Genomic DNA, 17668 nt, shown 5'->3' with positions numbered 1-17668 from the left:
ACTCAGTGCAGGACAAAATAACACAGCCGAGGAAATTTTCACACATCAGATCTTTAAAATTAAAATTAATGTTGATACACCCATCTATAGTATCTCATTTGTAAGTATGAGCATTCATAAATTATGGACTGCCTGGACTGAGCAAATATAGGAAGAGAAAAATTAAATCCAAAACTGAAAGGTCAAGACTCGAGAAATCAGGAAAAGCAGCAAAAACAAAAAAAAACAAAAAAAAACAAAAACAAATCAGTGAGCTGCCTCAGCATCAACTCCAGTCTGTTCGAGGTAAATCAGATTCTGTTGAAAGGGAGTCAAGGCTACTAACTTGTGGATATCGATGGATGAAAAGCCAATGATGGTTTCTCGCATAACGTTATTAATTATAGGAAATGAACTAATAAATTCACTGAACCTATAGCTTGGAAACCGAAAATGTTTAGCTTCTCATGCATACGGAATGAGATAAATGCTTTAGTGGGGGTTCCTTTTCGCTTGCATTCAATGTGTACAATCCGGTTCCTACATTGTTAGTGTACCCAGCGCAAAAGATCAGCAGGCTTAAAGTACAAATTTTAATCAAAGCAACGTGAGATTTTGCAGGTTTTCTGTTTCGGTGCTAGTTTAAAAAAATATTGCACAAGAACCAGGGCCCACTCAAAACCCTGGCCACGTCCCCAGGATGAGCTCATCGCAGGCGGGAGTTTGCCCTAATTTGCAGACCATGAGGAAACTGCAGAAATTAGGCTGGTACATTTTCAAAAGAGTTTGAATGATTATTTTATTAATGTTTTTGAGAAACTATCTCCTTTTACTCCAATCTAATGAGAAAATGTTCTGTATATTTTAATAAAAGTAACACCCAATTCTCTAAATTGGATTGATCACAGGTGGGAAAACTTAGAGATTTAATATGTTTATTTTTGGTGGACTTGCTTTCAAATGTATCAACCAATCTTTACTGAGCTACTGCTAATACATCAAGAAATATCTTGACAGCAATTTTTTTTCTTAAGCAAGTATCTTTTAAGATAGTCCTTGATTGCAATGGCTGAAAGTGTGCTTATAAAATGGGAAATCCAATTAGGAGGGTAAGATTATCTGGAGAATAATATTGCTAACAAAGGAAGCTTGACAAGTTGTTGTGGTCTGTATTGTAGATGGTGTACTGACCTGAGTGTCAATGCAGCCTTGTGAACTTCCACAGGTCTGGAACACACAGAGGATATAAAGTAATTTGCACTTTGAGATGCTTCTGCCTGCTGACGTTTGATGCAGTTCATGCTCAGGAGATGCCTCACTGTTGAAGAATAGAAGGAATTCTGCTGTACAGCTGCTGTCTTCCTGCCACTGTCTAATATTCAGCATACATTCTGCAACCTTTGTAGCCTGTTTGACCCAGAGATGAGCTTTTGAATCAGATCAGCCCCAGCACACCCATGTGTTTATAGCTCTGTGACTCCTTTCACCTGTGTTTTAGCTCAGCTGCTGCTGAAACCCTCATTCATGTCCCTGCCACCTTGACAGTTGGCTTTTTGAGTGTGCTCCTGGCTCATCTCCAGTATTGCACTTTCCATTAACTCGAGCCCAACTAAACCTCTGCTGACCATATCCTAACGCAGTGGACCAAGCCCTATTCAGTTATCACCCCTTTATTGGCCAAGTGACATTGTGTCCTGGTCTAGAAATTATTTCAGTTTTAAATTCCCATTCTCTTTCTCAAATCTCTCCATAGCCTTATACATAAGCTCTCGAATTTTCTAGCTCCATCTCTTGTGCTTCTCTCCAATTGCGATGCACTGGTAGCCATGCTTTCAGACGTCTTGGCTGTATGACAGGAAGTGTCTGCCATAACCTACACTACCTCCCCTCCTTTAATGTACTCCCTAAAGTTTACTTCTTTAACCACGGGTTTGGTCACCTATCCTAACACCTCCAATGTAGCTCAGTGCCCAATGCTGTTTGGTAATGCCATTGTGAAGCATCATGAAATAATGTACAAAATACATACAAAGAGTAAGGCACATCAATGTAAGTATTTGCTATTATTGTAAGAGGTGAATGAGAAGGAATATGTCTTTATTAAACCCATGGAAGCAAATGGAGTTTTATTTGGAGTCATAGAGATGTATAGCACGGAAACAGATCCTTCAGTCCAACCCATCCGTGCCGACCACATATTCTCACCTAATCTAGTCCCATGTGCCAGCACTTGACCCATATTCCTCTAAGCCCTTCCTATTCATGTACCCATCCAGATGCCTTTTAAATGTTGCAATTGTACCAGCCTCCACCACTTTCTCTGGCAGCTTATTCCATATACACACCACCCTCTGCAAGAAAAGGTTGTCCCTTGGGTCCCTTCTCACCCTAAACCTATGCCGTCTAGTTCTGGACTCCCCCCACCCCCACTCCAGGGAAAGGACTTTGGGGTCTCTTTATCCTATCCATGCCCCTCATGATTTTATAAATCTCTATAAGGTCACCCCTCAGCCTCTGATACTCCAGGAAAGTAGCCCTAGCCTGTTCAGCCTCTCTCCACCAAACCTGGCAACATCCTTGTAAATCTTTTCTGAACCCTTTCAGGTTTCAGAACATCGTTCCTATAGTAGGGCGACCAGGATTACGCACAGCGTTCCAAAAGTGGCCTCACCAATTTTCCAGCAACACATTTTTCAGCTCTGATCTCCAGCATCTGCAGTCCTCACTTTCTCCCCCTCACGGATGATCTCCCAACTCCTGTACCTTATGCTCTGACCAATAAAGGAAAGCATACCAAACGCCTTCTTCACTATCCTATCTCCCTGTGACTCCACTTTCAAGGACCTGTGAACTTGCACTCCATGGTCTCTTTGTTCAGCAACACTCCCCTTTCTCTTCAATGTAGATATTTTATATTACAATGAGACCATGTGGAAAAAATAATCTGGTGGCATATGACCTTTGACAGATGACTTATCTAAATGCTTCTTGATCAATAGAGAATTGTTATCATTTAAACTGTCTTCTTGTGCTTTTGTTCAATGTTTCTGATTTAAAAAAATGTGGTTGCAAGTAGGCAGAGCCTCCTGTGAAGCTGAGCTTGCACTATTTGTAATGGCACAAGTCTGGGTGAGGGGGCAGCCCCAACAACACTTCAGAAGCTGCACACCATCCAGGACAAAGTAGCCCCCCGCCTGATTAACACCACATCCACAAACATCCACTCCCTCCACCACCAATGCTTAATAGTAGCAGCGTGTACCATCTACAAGATGCACACCATCAGTGTAATATGTGTAAACAAAAAATAATAGTCCAATTTGTTTTGCAGACAAAGTAATGTATTGAAATTGCGGGGCAGCATGATATTTATACTGCAGTTCATAAAAACAATAAAGCTGAAATTGGATTGTTCACAGTGTTTAGGGTGAACAGAAAATGCTGGAAATACACAGCAGATCAGAGAACTGATGAATTAACATCTTGGATTGAACCCTTAGTCAAGACTGAATGTGACTACAGTTCCTTTTACAAGTGTATTCTCACACAGTTTAAAAATCAACAGGAGTTTTGGATCAAGCATTCTTTCATGAGGTATGGATCTCCAATTAAACTCAGACATGAAAGCTTTCTCAGGACCAAATGAATTAATAGCCTCTGAAACGAGATCATTGATCATCCTTGATTAATGAAATAATTTATTTAATGAGCAAATGCTCACATTTAAATATATTGCAATTATCTGTCGATGTTTTGACTGTATATTAGCAACAAGAATAAAACTGCTGCAGATTAAGTGATTTTCAGGACAGCGCATTATAATTAACAGAAAACCAGTTCCTCAGCTCTATGTTGAAACTTGGTAGCAATTTCCTTTTTCCCTCCAGGATTAATAAAATAATACAAAATGAAACTCAGAAATGTCCCTGGCTGAAAGCTGCCAGTGATAGACGGCTGTTTGAAAATATCTCTGTCGTTATACTTTAAACAAAATTTCCAGGATGTTAGCAGGAATGCATTTTTGGTCAGACTGCATTTGGAATATTGTGAGCAGTTTTGGGCCCCGTATCAAAGGAAGGATGGGTGGAGTTGAGGAGGTTTACAATGATGATCCCGGGAATGAAGGGCTTTTTATCTGAGGAGTGGTTGAGGACTCTGGGACTGTACTCTAGCATTGAGAAGGATGAGGAGTGATCTGATTGAAACGTACAGAATATTGAGAATGGAGGTGGAGTAGATGTTTTCCACTCGACTAGGACTTGAGGACACAGCCTGAAAGTGAAGTGATGACCCTTTAAAATTGAGATGAGGAGGAATTTCTTCAGCCAGAGGGTGGTGAATCTGTGGAACATATTGCCAGAGAGGGCTGTGGAGGCCAGGTCAGTGAGTGTACTTCAGACAGAGATCGATAGGTTCCTGATTGGTAGCATGATCGAGGGTTCCAGGGAGAAGACAGGAGAATGGGGTTGAGAAACATGTCAGCCATGGTCAAATGGCAGAATAGATTCAATGGGTTGAATGGCCTAATTCTGTTCATTTATCTTAATGATCCTAATCCTCTATTTAAATGTACAGAGAGAATAGAGAGCATTCCAAGGTAAGCATTCTAAATCCACATCATATGTTTTGCAATACTCCAAAAATAGTATCGATATCAGCACCTTTTAAAGAATATATTTTTATATATATATTTTCTTTTTGAGAAATCTGATGAAGGGTTAGGACCACAGCCACGGAAAGAGTGAATCAAACCCATAATCTTCTAATCCGTAATCAGACACACTCTGCACTGTGCCATTGGCCTTGTGACAAGTGAAACTATGCAATTGTATGGTGTGAAATCTTGTAGTAATCACTGTGTTAAAATTAAGGGCAACAATTATATTAGAATACATGTGTTGCATGCCTACAGCGTGTTATTAAGTATTTGCTATTCTTGATAAATTGTAAATCTCTCGCACACACATATAATGGAAAATAAATTATGCAACAGTGTGACTGTTGGCAGTCAATAATAAAATGTTGTATGACGTGATTGTGCACTCGTTTATCCTTCATTGTAGATTAATGTTTTCCCTGTTTTGGAACTGCAGCTGAGCAGAATTCGAAAAGGGAAACTGGCAGCTTTAATTAAAAGCAGAGTTTGGTTTGGTGACTTGGGTTACCATTCATTTGTCTAATATTACATGGCTTTTCCAACCTGGCCAGCACCCAAGTAATAAATTTATTTGCTTGAGTAGAACCTGAGGGATTTAGTCAAGGAATTCAAAGAAGAAGATTAAAATTGTGCACGCCATATAAATCAGTTCCAGCATATTTTCCATACTGCTGTGTTCTTAAGGTAATTCTCACATGATTGCTGTCAAGAGCTGAAACAGTTTTGTACAGGTTACGTTTTGGTTTTTGACTTTAATTTGTTGTTGCACTAAATAATGGTTGAAAATTTGCTTCACGTACAATTTTTAAAAAAAGGCCTATGAAATCCAACTGTTGTGAGACCAATCCATGTTTTTGAGGTAGGACAGAGTTGTGAAGTAGCACCCACTGTCAGGGTGAGGGTGACACTGGCTAGCCCAAGCATTTATTGTCCATTCTTAATTGCCCAGATGGTAGTTAAGAGTCACCCACATTGCTGTGGGTCAGAAGTCACATGTAGGCCAGACCAGGTAAGAATGGCAGTTTCCTTCCCTAAAGGACATTGGTGAACCAGATGAGCTTTTCTGGCAATTGGCAATGAATTCATGTCATCATTAGACACTTAATTCAATTAAAATAAAATTGGATTTCAAGTTCCATCATCTGCCGTGGCAGGATTCAAACCCAGGTCTCCAGAGCGTTACCTGGATCCCTGGATTAATTGTCCAGTCACTTCCCCCTAAATGGGGAGTCCAAAGTCTGCATTATGTGGAAACAGCTATTTCCAAATTGTCCAGTCATTGCCCAGAGTGTAACTAGGAAGCTCTCCAGCACTGAGCCAGCAGAAAGTTGCCTTTCCAAGGGAGAAGCAGAGATGAAAGATGCAGGATTGTTGAAAGATGCAGGTGGCCATTGTAGAGGCAGCAGCTGGGCCTCAGGCTGGTGAGGAGGTGGGGTGGTTTCTGAAGTGAGTTTCAAGCAGCAAGCCTCAAAAGAGTTTTTACACTGTGCCCTAATTGGCTCATCACCACCTGCTGAATGTAGCCTCCCCTCCAAAACCACACTCCCATCCAATCTCCAGGGATCTACAGACATGCAAATCAGCAATGAAGTAGACCATTCAGCCCCTTGTCTATCTCAGCAATTCAATAAGATCATCACTGGTCTGATTGTGACGTCACATCCACGTTCCCACCAACCCCCATCACATTCTTCATCTCAGATGGTCAGGCCTTCCAGGAGATATGAAGGCAAGCTGTTGTCTTATTGGGCAATGCCACCATTTATTGTCCACTCTCAACTGCCCTTGTGGAGGTGATGATGAGCTGCCATCTCAAATTGCTGCAATCAGTGTCGCACTCTTTTTGCTGTTAGGAACAAGTTCCAGGATTTTTATGCAGTGACAATGATGAAATGGTGATTTATTTCCATTTCAAGATGTAATGTGATTGGAGGGTCCTGACAAATAGTAGTGGAATGTGCCTGCTTCCTTTGTCCTCCTGGATATTAGTGGTGATGGGTTTGTGAAATACTGTCAAAGAAGCCTTTGTGAATTGCTGTAGTGTGTCCTTTCCCAGTAAAGCTCAGCAGCTACAGTGTGTCAGGAGCAAAAGGGATGAATTCTTATAATGGTGGACAGGGTGCTAATCAAGGAATTCCTTGCCCTGGACGTTGTTGAGTTTTTTTATGTGTTGACTGAACTGCACTAGTCAAGGTGAGTGGAGAACATTCCATCACACCCCTTGCTTGTGACTTGTAGATGGTGGACACACATTTGAGAGTGAGATGTTGAGTACCAGCATTCCCAGCCTCAGACTTTTTAAAACCACCAAATTTATGCAGTTGGTTTCTGTTCAATGATGATCCTAAGGATGCTTATGGGGGAATCAGCATTGGCAATGCCATCAAGCATCAGAGGATGGTTTTAATTATCTCGATGGAGCTAGTTATTCCCTGACATTTGTGTGGTGAAAATGTTATTTGCCATAAGTTGGGAGGTCATGTTGTGGCTGTACTGGACATTGGTTAGGCCACTGTTGGAATATTGCATGCAATTCTGGTCTTCTTCCTCTAGAAAGATGTTGTGAAACTTGAAAGAGTCCAGAAAAGGTTTACAAGGATGTTGCCAGGGTTGGAGGATTTGATCTATAGGGCGGGGCTGAACAGGCTGGGGCTGTTTTCCCTGGAGCGTCAGAGGCTGAGGGGTGACCTTAGAGAGACTTATAAAATCATGAGGGGCATGGATAGGATAAATAGACAAAGTCTTTTCCCTGAGGTGGGGGAAGTCCAGAAATAGAGGGCATAGGTTTAGGGTGAGAGGGGAAAGATGTAAAAGAGACCTAAGGGGCAACTTTTTCACCCAGAGGGTGGTACGTGTATGGAATGAGCTGCCAGAGGAAGTGGTGGAGGCTGGTACAATTGCAACATTTAAGAGACATCTGGATGGGTATATGAATAGGAAGGGTTTGGAGGTTTATGGGCCGGGTGCTGGCAGGTGGGACTAGATTGGGTTGGGATATCTGGTCAGCATGGACGAGTTGGACCGAAGGGCCTGTTTCCATGCTGTACATCTCTATGACTCATGTAGCTGCTCCTCCTGACTCTATAATACTGTTATCAGTAACTTTGGTGGGTCTGACTTGCTGCTGGGAGAGAACTGACCTGTCAGGCAATATCGGAGCCTCCTCCAGTGCCTGCTTGACTATGATGCTGGAACTCTCTCTGTTTGGATCATGAGAGCTGTCTGGTCTGGATGTCATTGTCATGTCTGCCAAGTCAATATCTGATGGTCACTTCTCTCTCTTTGAGTGGCTCGCTGGACCAGGTGAGAGGGCAGTTTAGAGTCAACCACATGTCTCTGGACATGGAGGCACATTTTCTCCCCCTGAAAGATATGAATGAACGTGATCAGTTTTTACCACAATCCAGTAATTTGTTGGCCACGGTTTCTGCTTCTCAATTCTTCATTCTGTTTATAATTAACTGAATGGAAACCCCTCAGTTGCCTTGGTGGGACTTGAAATGTTTCTGGACCATAAGTCAAGCTGCTGGGTTTATGAATCAGGTGACATAATCATGAGCTATCATTTTCCCTTTTCGTTATATAGATAAGACAGCCACTTCTGTTTCTTGTAATCATTTCATTGTTCCTGACTTTGGTACTGGGTGTTTTTGCCAAATATCTGAGTGTTGATCATTTCATTTCTCCCACACTGTCCCCAGCCTGCTCTTCCTCTTAAAAAACAGAGGGCTGGGTCTTGGAGGGGTCTGAATGCCAGGATTTGTGTCTGAAATCCAGCAAAGCCTCTCTCACTGGTTGAGAGCTCCACACTGCACCTTGTGTGTATTTCCCAGGCGGGTTTCTGACGGAGCCGCTGCATTTTTCCAATTACAGAATTATTTTAGCTTGTGAAACACCTTATCAGTGCCACAACAGCCTCAGTAGTTAACTTGCTATCTGAGTAAATGGGCTGGACATTGAGAGTTCTCATTGTAGAGATCAGAGCAACTACCTGGTGACTTCAGCTCACTGCCTCCTCAAAACGACCTTCCACATCATCACTAGGTACCAATGTCTCAGGGCATGCTCCCTGGCACCAGCCACATGTCCCCCACATCCATGGATATTGACACCTGATCTGTGCCAGCCTCCAAGAGCCTTTAAGACATTACTCCAACCCATTTACAAAATGCTTCTGCACTTCCATTCTGCCCCAGTTACTCTCACAGTAACGCTGCAGCAAGGATCCTGTGTGCTCAGGGACACTGTCCCGGCTCAGGGACACGGCCCCGGCTCAGGGACACGGTCCCGGCTCAGGGTCACTGACCCGGCTCAGGGACACGGTCCCGGCTCAGGGTCACTGACCCGGCTCAGGGACACTGTCCCGGCTCAGGGTCACTGACCCGGCTCAGGGACACTGTCCCGGCTCAGGGTCACTGACCCGGCTCAGGGACACTGGCCCCGGCTCAGGGACACTGGCCCCGGCTCAGGGACACTGTCCCCGGCTCAGGGACACGGTCCCGGCTCAGGGTCACTGTCCCCGGCTCAGGGACACGGTCCCGGCTCAGGGACACGGTCCCGGCTCAGGGACACTGGCCCCGGCTCAGGGACACTGTCCCCGGCTCAGGGACACGGTCCCGGCTCAGGGACACGGTCCCGGCTCAGGGTCACTGACCCGGCTCAGGGTCACGGCCCCGGCTCAGGGACACTGTCACGGCTCAGGGACACGGCCCCGGCTCAGGGACACGGTCCTGGCTCAGGGTCACTGACCCGGCTCAGGGACACGGCCCCGGCTCAGGGACACTGGTCCCGGCTCAGGGTCACTGACCCGGCTCAGGGTCACTGACCCGGCTCAGGGACACGGTCCCGGCTCAGGGTCACTGACCCGGCTCAGGGACACTGTCCCGGCTCAGGGTCACTGACCCGGCTCAGGGTCACTGACCCGGCTCAGGGACACTGTCCCCGGCTCAGGGACACGGCCCCGGCTCAGGGACACTGTCCCAGCTCAGGGACACGGCCCCGGCTCAGGGACACGGCCCCGGCTCAGGGACACGGCCCCAGCTCAGGGTTGGATCTCTGGGCTCTCTGCTCACTATCACAGCTCACACTCACTCTGAGTACAAGTGAAAGCTCACAGCATCCCTGTCCTTTTTGTATATTGCTGTGTCAGCCCGGGGTTTCAGGCTAACGTTACCGTGTCGTGCCTGGTGTTTTGCCCAGGCTGAAAGCCGGGAAGATTGTCATGGTTGTCAGGAGACCTCAGTCACGTTGAGCGACAGAGAGAATTTGAGATGGCAGAGTGCTATAAAATCTCCACATTCCATACCGTGCATGCTCACTATTACTATAGAAACGTAATTAATTTGATTGGTGAGCAAGTCCTGTCACATACTCTGAACCCTTTAGAATTAAATTACGTTGTGGGAGATGTTCTCAGACACTGAAACAAAATCATTAAAATGTGTTCTTTTAAAATCACTGTTGCATCTTTGTAATACTGAATACAGAACAGGAAATTTTGTATTGAAAGGTTCTTATCACGAGGTGAAAACTCAATCCTTTGTCAATTATAATGATATTTAGGAAACAACTTCGAAGTCTCTCAGTATAGAATATACTTGAAGACAGATAAAGATTGTTGTTGTGCTTCGATCAGTTGGCCCAGTCGTTCAGTGTAACGGAGCCGGGTTATTTGCACTGTCTCAGTAATTGCTGTCGATGACAGAGCACTGTCACTTACTTGCCCTCTTTTCTTTCAGCAGATGAAGGGTGTGAGGATGAGGAAGAAGCAGGGAAACTGCAGAATGGAAAAGAAAGGAGTGAGTGTATTAAATATAAGAATTGGTCTGTTCCTGGGGATTTTCCACAGATTTTTGCTTTAAATTTTTTAAATTAACTTGCTGTGTGGAAATTTTAACTTTCGATAAATGAAGTTAGTCTGCATTAATAGCAGCCATGAGCACAGAGAGATGGATTAGGCCTGGATTGCTTAGTTAAAACTGACCTCAGAAATTACGTGCACAAAACTGCCATCCAGCCAGTCTCTCATCACTGGTGAAACACAAAACCAAAAGACAATGGCTGAAGTGGTTGTGTCCATATTCAACCAGACGTACTGAGTGGATCACCCTCCTGAGGTCTCACCAATCACAGAGGCCTGTCTTCAGCCAATTTGCTTCACTCTTCATCGAGAGGATGCAGCAAATACTCTGGACCTAATATAAATCGAGTTTTCGGTCTATTGGCTTGGGCAGCAGAGCTGCTGTATTAACAGTCATTTCCATCACAGGTTCAGCAAGCAAAGATTTATCTGAGTATATATTTGGGACATACCTCCACTGATTACCAATCATTACTTCTTAAAACCAAAAGATTTTAGCTCAGTTTATAATTCTCCACTTAATGTGGGTCCCCCTTTTATCTCATTCTCATCCCTGGGTCTGCTGCTTGGTTTCCCCTTTATTTCATTAGTACATTGTTACAACTGTAACGGAGTACAACCTCAGCTTAGACCATCATGCAGTTTAATTTTTAACCCTATTAATATCAATTTCCTCATTCCCTCTTCAGTCACACCAGTTAGCCATCCATACTGGGAATCTTTCTGAACATTCCCATGGTTTTACCTTGCACCGTTTATGAGCTGACCTGTATGCTGATGATGCGGGTTCCTCTAGTGCTTACAGTGAAGCCTGTTGAAGGGCAGCCATTTTGGAGGCCTGCCTGTGAGACTACTTTCACCACCTCCAGCCATTAGCTTTTAGGGGGCAGATACAACATGATAACCGATTGTATGATTACCAATTCACATGACGATTTGTATCCAAGGATGGAGTTGTACATTACATCTGTAGTTCCAAAAGCCCTGTCACTAATTGGTGATCTCAATGTCTTCCTGAATGGCTCAATTTTTCTCCCACAGGTTTAGGAAACCAGAGAGATTTGCCAATGCAGTTTTCAGGCAGGTTTTCTGACAGAGGTACTGCCTCACGGTTGAACAGTTTGACATTGTTCTGTCTGTCACCTCGAGCTTTGGCAGTAGATGTTGAAAAGTTCCTTTCGCCCAATTAGTATCCAGATTTCTGGGGTAAAGCAGATTTTATCTGTGTAACTGATTAGTAAAACATTGTACACTCCTTCTCAAACATAAGCAGTCTGGGTTAGTATCTGGCTAGCGTCAACTACTGTCAGATACAATTGGTTAGTGTTAAACCCACAACCAGAGTCAGAATGTAGCCTGAGAGAGTGGACCACTACACTTCAGGGGGTGCTGACCATTCCAGTTTAGTTTCCACTCAACTACCTCCTCCTTGGACTGCATTCTGCAGTACATCTTAGTACAGAACTGTTGTTGATATATCATGGTGAGGGAGTCCCATGCTGCTGCTCTGTTCATTGTTAATGCTGCCCACTTGCTTTGATTCCTCTGGTGGTTTACCTGAAACACTGAACAATACTGAAAAGCTCTGCTTCTGACCAAAATGTGGGTCACATAGCTTGAGCTGAGACCATTGCAAGTGGTGTCTGACCGTGTAGCAAGTAGTTGTACAAATCTCACCACTTTCTCCTTTTACTATCAATCAATACCAAATCTCTATTCTAAAACACAGAGTGGTTAAGTATGAAAACAACAAATGTGTCAAAACATGTCCTACAAAAAGGACATTTTACATTAACATCCAAAGTTTGGGAGAAGATTTGTAGCTCGGGTGCTTGTTGTTGTCGTTCTGTTCGCCGAGCTGGGAATTTGTGTTGCAGACGTTTGTGTGGCACTCATCCACAGATTCAATCAATAAGCACATCAACCTGGACCCAATATACCACTGCAACGGACAGCTGGAACTGATAACTGGAAGCGGCAGATACAAACCACTATAAATGCCGGAGGAAACATCACAGAAGCGCTTCACAGGAGGCTCCCAAGCACTGAGGATGTCACCTAGACAGGGGACGAAACGTCTGCAACACAAATTCCCAGCTCGGCGAACAGAACCACAACAACATTAACATCCATTACATTAGATGTGGCAGCTTCCTAGGTAGTGACACCTGAGCTTCTCAATTCCTGATCTCTGTACTCGCACAATTAATGAGAACCCCTTGTTCTGGGAATCCATTTCAGCAAGATGTTTTATTTCCTCCCAGCAGATTGCCTTTTATTCCACTACTTCCCCCTTGGAGACAATTTTGCAAATCCTTTGAGTTACCATCCTATCATCTTCACAAACTCTGGCCAAATTGTACAGTTCAATAGATTATTATTGTTTTATCTTTCCAGTTATAATAAAACATTTTATTCCAGGAATTAACATTTTTTTCAGTTGTACTTTATCTGCGGTAGCATTTCTTCCTCTAAAATAATTTGCTAAATTATGCTACACATTCTGTATCTATAGAACCTACATCCACTGTTCAATTGTTTTTGTTTCAAAGTTTTTGATGCATACTTTCTCAGATTTTAGAGCAAATCTTTAAACAGTTCTTTTGAAATTTCAATCTCTTCTTACTTTTACTGAAGAATTAATTGTCACCAACTAACAATTAATGAGAACAAACTGATTATCTGGAGTACCTCAAGAGCATCTCAAATTTAAGTCATAGTGTTGACGGACATGTTCCCTTTAATACTTATTTCTCTTCAAAGGGAATTTATTTTTTGTTATATGCAACAAAATGTTGTTTTCCTAGATTTCCTTTTAAAGTTCATGCAACTCATAGAATCATGGAGTTATATAGCATGGAAAGGGACCCTGCAGCCCAACCTGCCCATACTGACTAGATTTCCAAAACTGTTTTCTTTGAATAATGTAGAATACCAGCTGGATGAATCTTTAAATAATTCATTATTTCTTGTGCCTAGTCTTATTGCCTTGAAATGTCTGATACTCAACATTTCATGTGTTTACAGTAGTTCTCCTATTCTCAAGTATTTTGTTTTAGGATGTAAGAAATAGATTGATTGGATTAAGGCTGATCCCATTCTAAAAGGGCAAGGCATTTTCAGTCCATCTCTGTGCTATAATGTTGAAGGTCTTCAACAAGATTCACAGATTTTTAAAGCTTCTGGAAATCTTGTTGCAGCTGAAGTTCTCCCACAATTCAGATACTTAAAGCTGTTATAATGTACAATCTATAAATAAATTGCTAAAGGTGTGTAGCCACCTGAAGCTGACAGGCAAAATAGTTAATTCTCTGTTAATTTAAAAAAGGCAAAGTAAATATTCTTGGCCATAATCTAGCTCACCATCCCACTTTTTAAGATAAATTCAAAAGCCATTTACCTGGGCTTTTTAAACAAAGATAAAACCTATATCCGCTGTTCAATGTTTTTGCTTCAAACTCCTTGGTACATTCTTTCTCAAAGTTTAGACATTGGGGTGGCACAATGGCTGTGGTTAGCACTGCTACATCACAGCGCCAGGGACCCAGGTTCAATTCCAGCCTTGGGCAACTGTCTGTGTGGAGTTTGCACACTCTCCTCCGGGTGCTTTGGTTTCTTCCCACAATCCAAAGGTTGTGTAGGTTAGGTGAATTGGTTCTGCTAAATTGCCCATAGTATTTAGGGATGTGTGGGTTAGGTGCATTAGTCAGGTGTAAATGTAGGGGAATGGGTTAGGGTGGGATACTTTATGGAGGGTCGGTGTGAACTTGTTGGGCCTGTTCCCACACTGTAGGGATTCTATTCTATGACATATCTTCAGGCAGTTCTTTTTAAATTTCAAGCTTTCCTTAGTTTTACTGCAGCATTAATTGTCACCAATTAACAGTTAATACATACAAACCTGATTGTCTGGAGTTGAAGGCTCACCCATATACTAAAATAATACTTACAGGTTCACTCTGGCCATAAAATGAATTGCAGTTTTGACAATTTAACTTCAATAATTCATTCATTCATAATCAAACCTCTATCTAAAACTTTTTCAAACTGAACGCAAAACAGGGTAGTACAGCTCTTTTATAGAACAACTACGTTATAACATTTGTCCAAAACATACTTTCTTCATTTAGCTTTCAGACAGCTGTAATTACAAGCTGAACAAGTGGTGAATTCTCACAGTAAGACCTGTAACATTCTGACTCCAAACAAAACATGACATTAGCTCTTTAAAGAGACAGAACACAAATCCCTCACAATTCTTTATTAATTTGTACTTTACAATAACTCTCTTCTTTTATCCTGGAGAATTGAAAGGACAAAGTAAAACCTCAGAACTAATTACTTCACATAGATCACTTAACCTTATAGAATATAGAAACGTACAGCACAGAACAGGCCCTTTGGTCCATGATGTTGTGCCGAGGTTTAATCCTAATGTAAAATATAGTAACTTAACCTACGCATCCCTCAACTCACTGCTATCCGTGTGCATGTCCAGCTGTGGCTTAAATGTCCCCGATGACTCTGCTTCCACCACCACAGCTAGCAACACATTCCATACATTCACAACTCTCTGCATAAAGAACCTACCTCTGACGTCTCCTCTATACCTTCCTCCTAATATCTTAAAGCTATGACCCCTCGTACCAGTCAATCCTGCCCTGGGGAAAAATCTCTGGCTATTGACTCTATCTATTCCTCTCATTACCTTGTATACCTCGATCAGGTCTCCTCTCTTCCTCCTTCTCTCCAGAGAGAAAAGTCCGAGCTTATTCAGCCTTTCTTCATAAGGCAAGCCCTCCAGTCCAGGCAGCATCCTGGTAAACCTTCTTTGCACCCTCTCCAAAGCCTCTGTATCTTTCCTATAGTAGGGTGACCAGAACTGGACACAATATTCCAAGTGTGGTCTCACCAGGGACTTGTAGAGCTGTAGCAAAACCTCGCAGCTCTTAAACTCGATGCCCCTGTTAATGAAAGCCAAAACACCATATGCCTTCTTAACAACCCTATCCACTTGGGTGGCAACTTTGAGGGATCTATATACTTGCACACCCAGATCCGACTGTTCCTCCTCACTGTGAAGAATCCTGTCTTTAATTCTATATTCAGCATTCGCGTTCAACCTTCCAAAATGCATCACTTTGCACTTATCCAGGTTGAACTCCATCTGCCATTTCTCAGCTCAGCTCTACATCCTGTCTATGCCGTGCTGCAGGCTGCAATAGCCCTCGATACTATCGACAGCACCCCCAACCTTTGTGTCATCTATATTCCATTAAATTGACACAGGCGCACTCCATAATCTCATCCACATCTAAATGTATCCCTATATCCCAAACTCCAGAGGGAAAATCACTTTAAGCTGGTTAAATATCTCCACCATAATAAAAATATATACTAAATGATATTCAGCAACCAAGAAAAACAATATGCAAGAGCAGATCACAGGGTTAACATTTAATTCAATGACCTGCAGACTCCTTAAGAAATCATATTCAAACAGAAAACATCATGCACATGTGGTGAAAATGTACAAACCAAGCTTTGTATACCTCTACACAAGTTTGTATTTATTTTGCCCTTTTACTGCTTATGTTCCAACATACTGTTTTACTTTCTCCTAATAATTTTCTTTAAATCCAGATTTTTTTCTGCTGTCCTGACCTTGATTGTGGTTTGGTGGGAGTGAGGGACACAGAATATTTTTCCTTTGTGGTCAGACAGACATGTTGAAAGGGGAACTTGTCTCCTCTTATCTCAGCAGACACCAATGCCTCCTGCCCAGCCTGTTTCTCTTTAACTCTCAACATCTGAATTTCCTTGTGAGGTCCTTAAACTGGATCTGTTTGGCATCATACTCAATGACAGTGAGCTCTGCATGGAGAGACTAGATGTGCTGTGCTAATGCATCAAAATCAGTTCCTAACTCTAATTCTGAACTTACCTCTTGAAACCATTTTTCTGGCTCTGTCGGATTTACCTGACTGACACATATCAAGGAACATTTACACAAAATCACTAATCCTTCCTCCTCTTTGCCAGCAGCTGTTGATCACATTAATTCCTAAAAGTTGTCTGGTGGACTTGATGGATCCCAGCCTTAATCAATTTATTTAGGATCATCATATTTTTATGAGGTAAATGTCCAATGAGTGTCCCTATTGGTCCCAAGTCTAAGTTTCTCTCAGCTACAACTGATATTCCATTTCTAGTCTGATGGAAATCAACCAATCCTCCTCCCTTTATAATCTAGGGATTTGCTCTCCAGAAAATGGGGGGAGGGGTCTCCCTGTTTTACCCCATGGCTAATCATCAATGCACTTCAATTTCCCTTTGAATAATGATAATTATACCTTCCTGTTTACCCAGGGAACTGAAACACAAAACATGGTTCTGTACCGTCTCTAATTACTGCACCCACAGACCCATTCTCTGATTCGGATCCTTACATTGTCAGCTGAGTTTGAACACTGACCTGATGTAATTGGTGCTGAAATAAATATATCCGCTTGGTCTTTGATGCTGGTGTTTACTCTGGTGTCACTGGTCGATATTATGAGAGTCTGCTCACATTGCCAAATTGTTGCAGTATAAACATCCACTTCCAAGTCTTGTGTTCAGCAAGCAAAGATTTAGTTCAGGATGTACAGGGTACAAGTTTCATCTGGTTATCCAGGATTACTTCTTTCAGCCCAGTTTCTAACTCTCAACTTAATACAGGGCCCCCTCTTATCTCAATCTCAGTTTTGAGTGGACTGGTTTCCATGGCAACCCAACCTTCAATTGCCCCTCATTCCATTGGCCTGTGTAGCAATGGATAATTATTACACTGAAACCAAGCATAACTACGCAAAAATACCATCTATTTTAATTTTTAATGCTATTAAGATTAAGCCCTTGTCCCTGCTTCACTCTGTTTCTAGCTAAGCTATTACAGACAGCAGCAATTTTGGCACTTACTCAACAAAGTGAAATGTTGCCCTAATCTCTTGCATTGACAAAAGGAAGACAAATATAATGTGACCAATGGCCACCCTATTATTGTTAACTCTCACTCTTCAGCCTAGTGAGAGAAATAACTCCACAAGGGCTGATATCCTGTCACTAAGTCACTCTTTAATCATGCATAGTACATGACACTGACCCAGCTAGTTCAGAGCCAGCTCCTGGAG

General features: G+C 42.6%; 1 protein-coding gene across 5 annotated transcripts in view; it reads left to right on the top strand.

Annotated features, from left to right (window-relative positions):
* Positions 1-17668, top strand: part of dtnba (dystrobrevin, beta a) — a 540419-nt gene that overhangs the window by 511324 nt on the left and 11427 nt on the right. For 3 of the 5 annotated variants that reach the window (XM_060822037.1, XM_060822040.1, XM_060822028.1), the window contains one exon: positions 10375-10434. The exons of 1 other annotated variant lie outside the window; for it this stretch is intronic. In XM_060822037.1, the coding sequence (XP_060678020.1) occupies positions 10375-10434 (60 nt within the window). The remainder of the gene's footprint in view (positions 1-10374; positions 10435-17668) is intronic. One more of the 5 variants, XM_060822033.1, reaches the window with a different exon arrangement.

Source organism: Hemiscyllium ocellatum, chromosome 3 (assembly GCF_020745735.1).
Source record: "Hemiscyllium ocellatum isolate sHemOce1 chromosome 3, sHemOce1.pat.X.cur, whole genome shotgun sequence".
In the NCBI taxonomy this organism is placed as follows: Eukaryota; Metazoa; Chordata; class Chondrichthyes; order Orectolobiformes; family Hemiscylliidae; genus Hemiscyllium; species Hemiscyllium ocellatum.
Note: the sequence above shows the minus strand (reverse complement) of the source record. Positions and strands in the feature narration are given on the sequence as shown.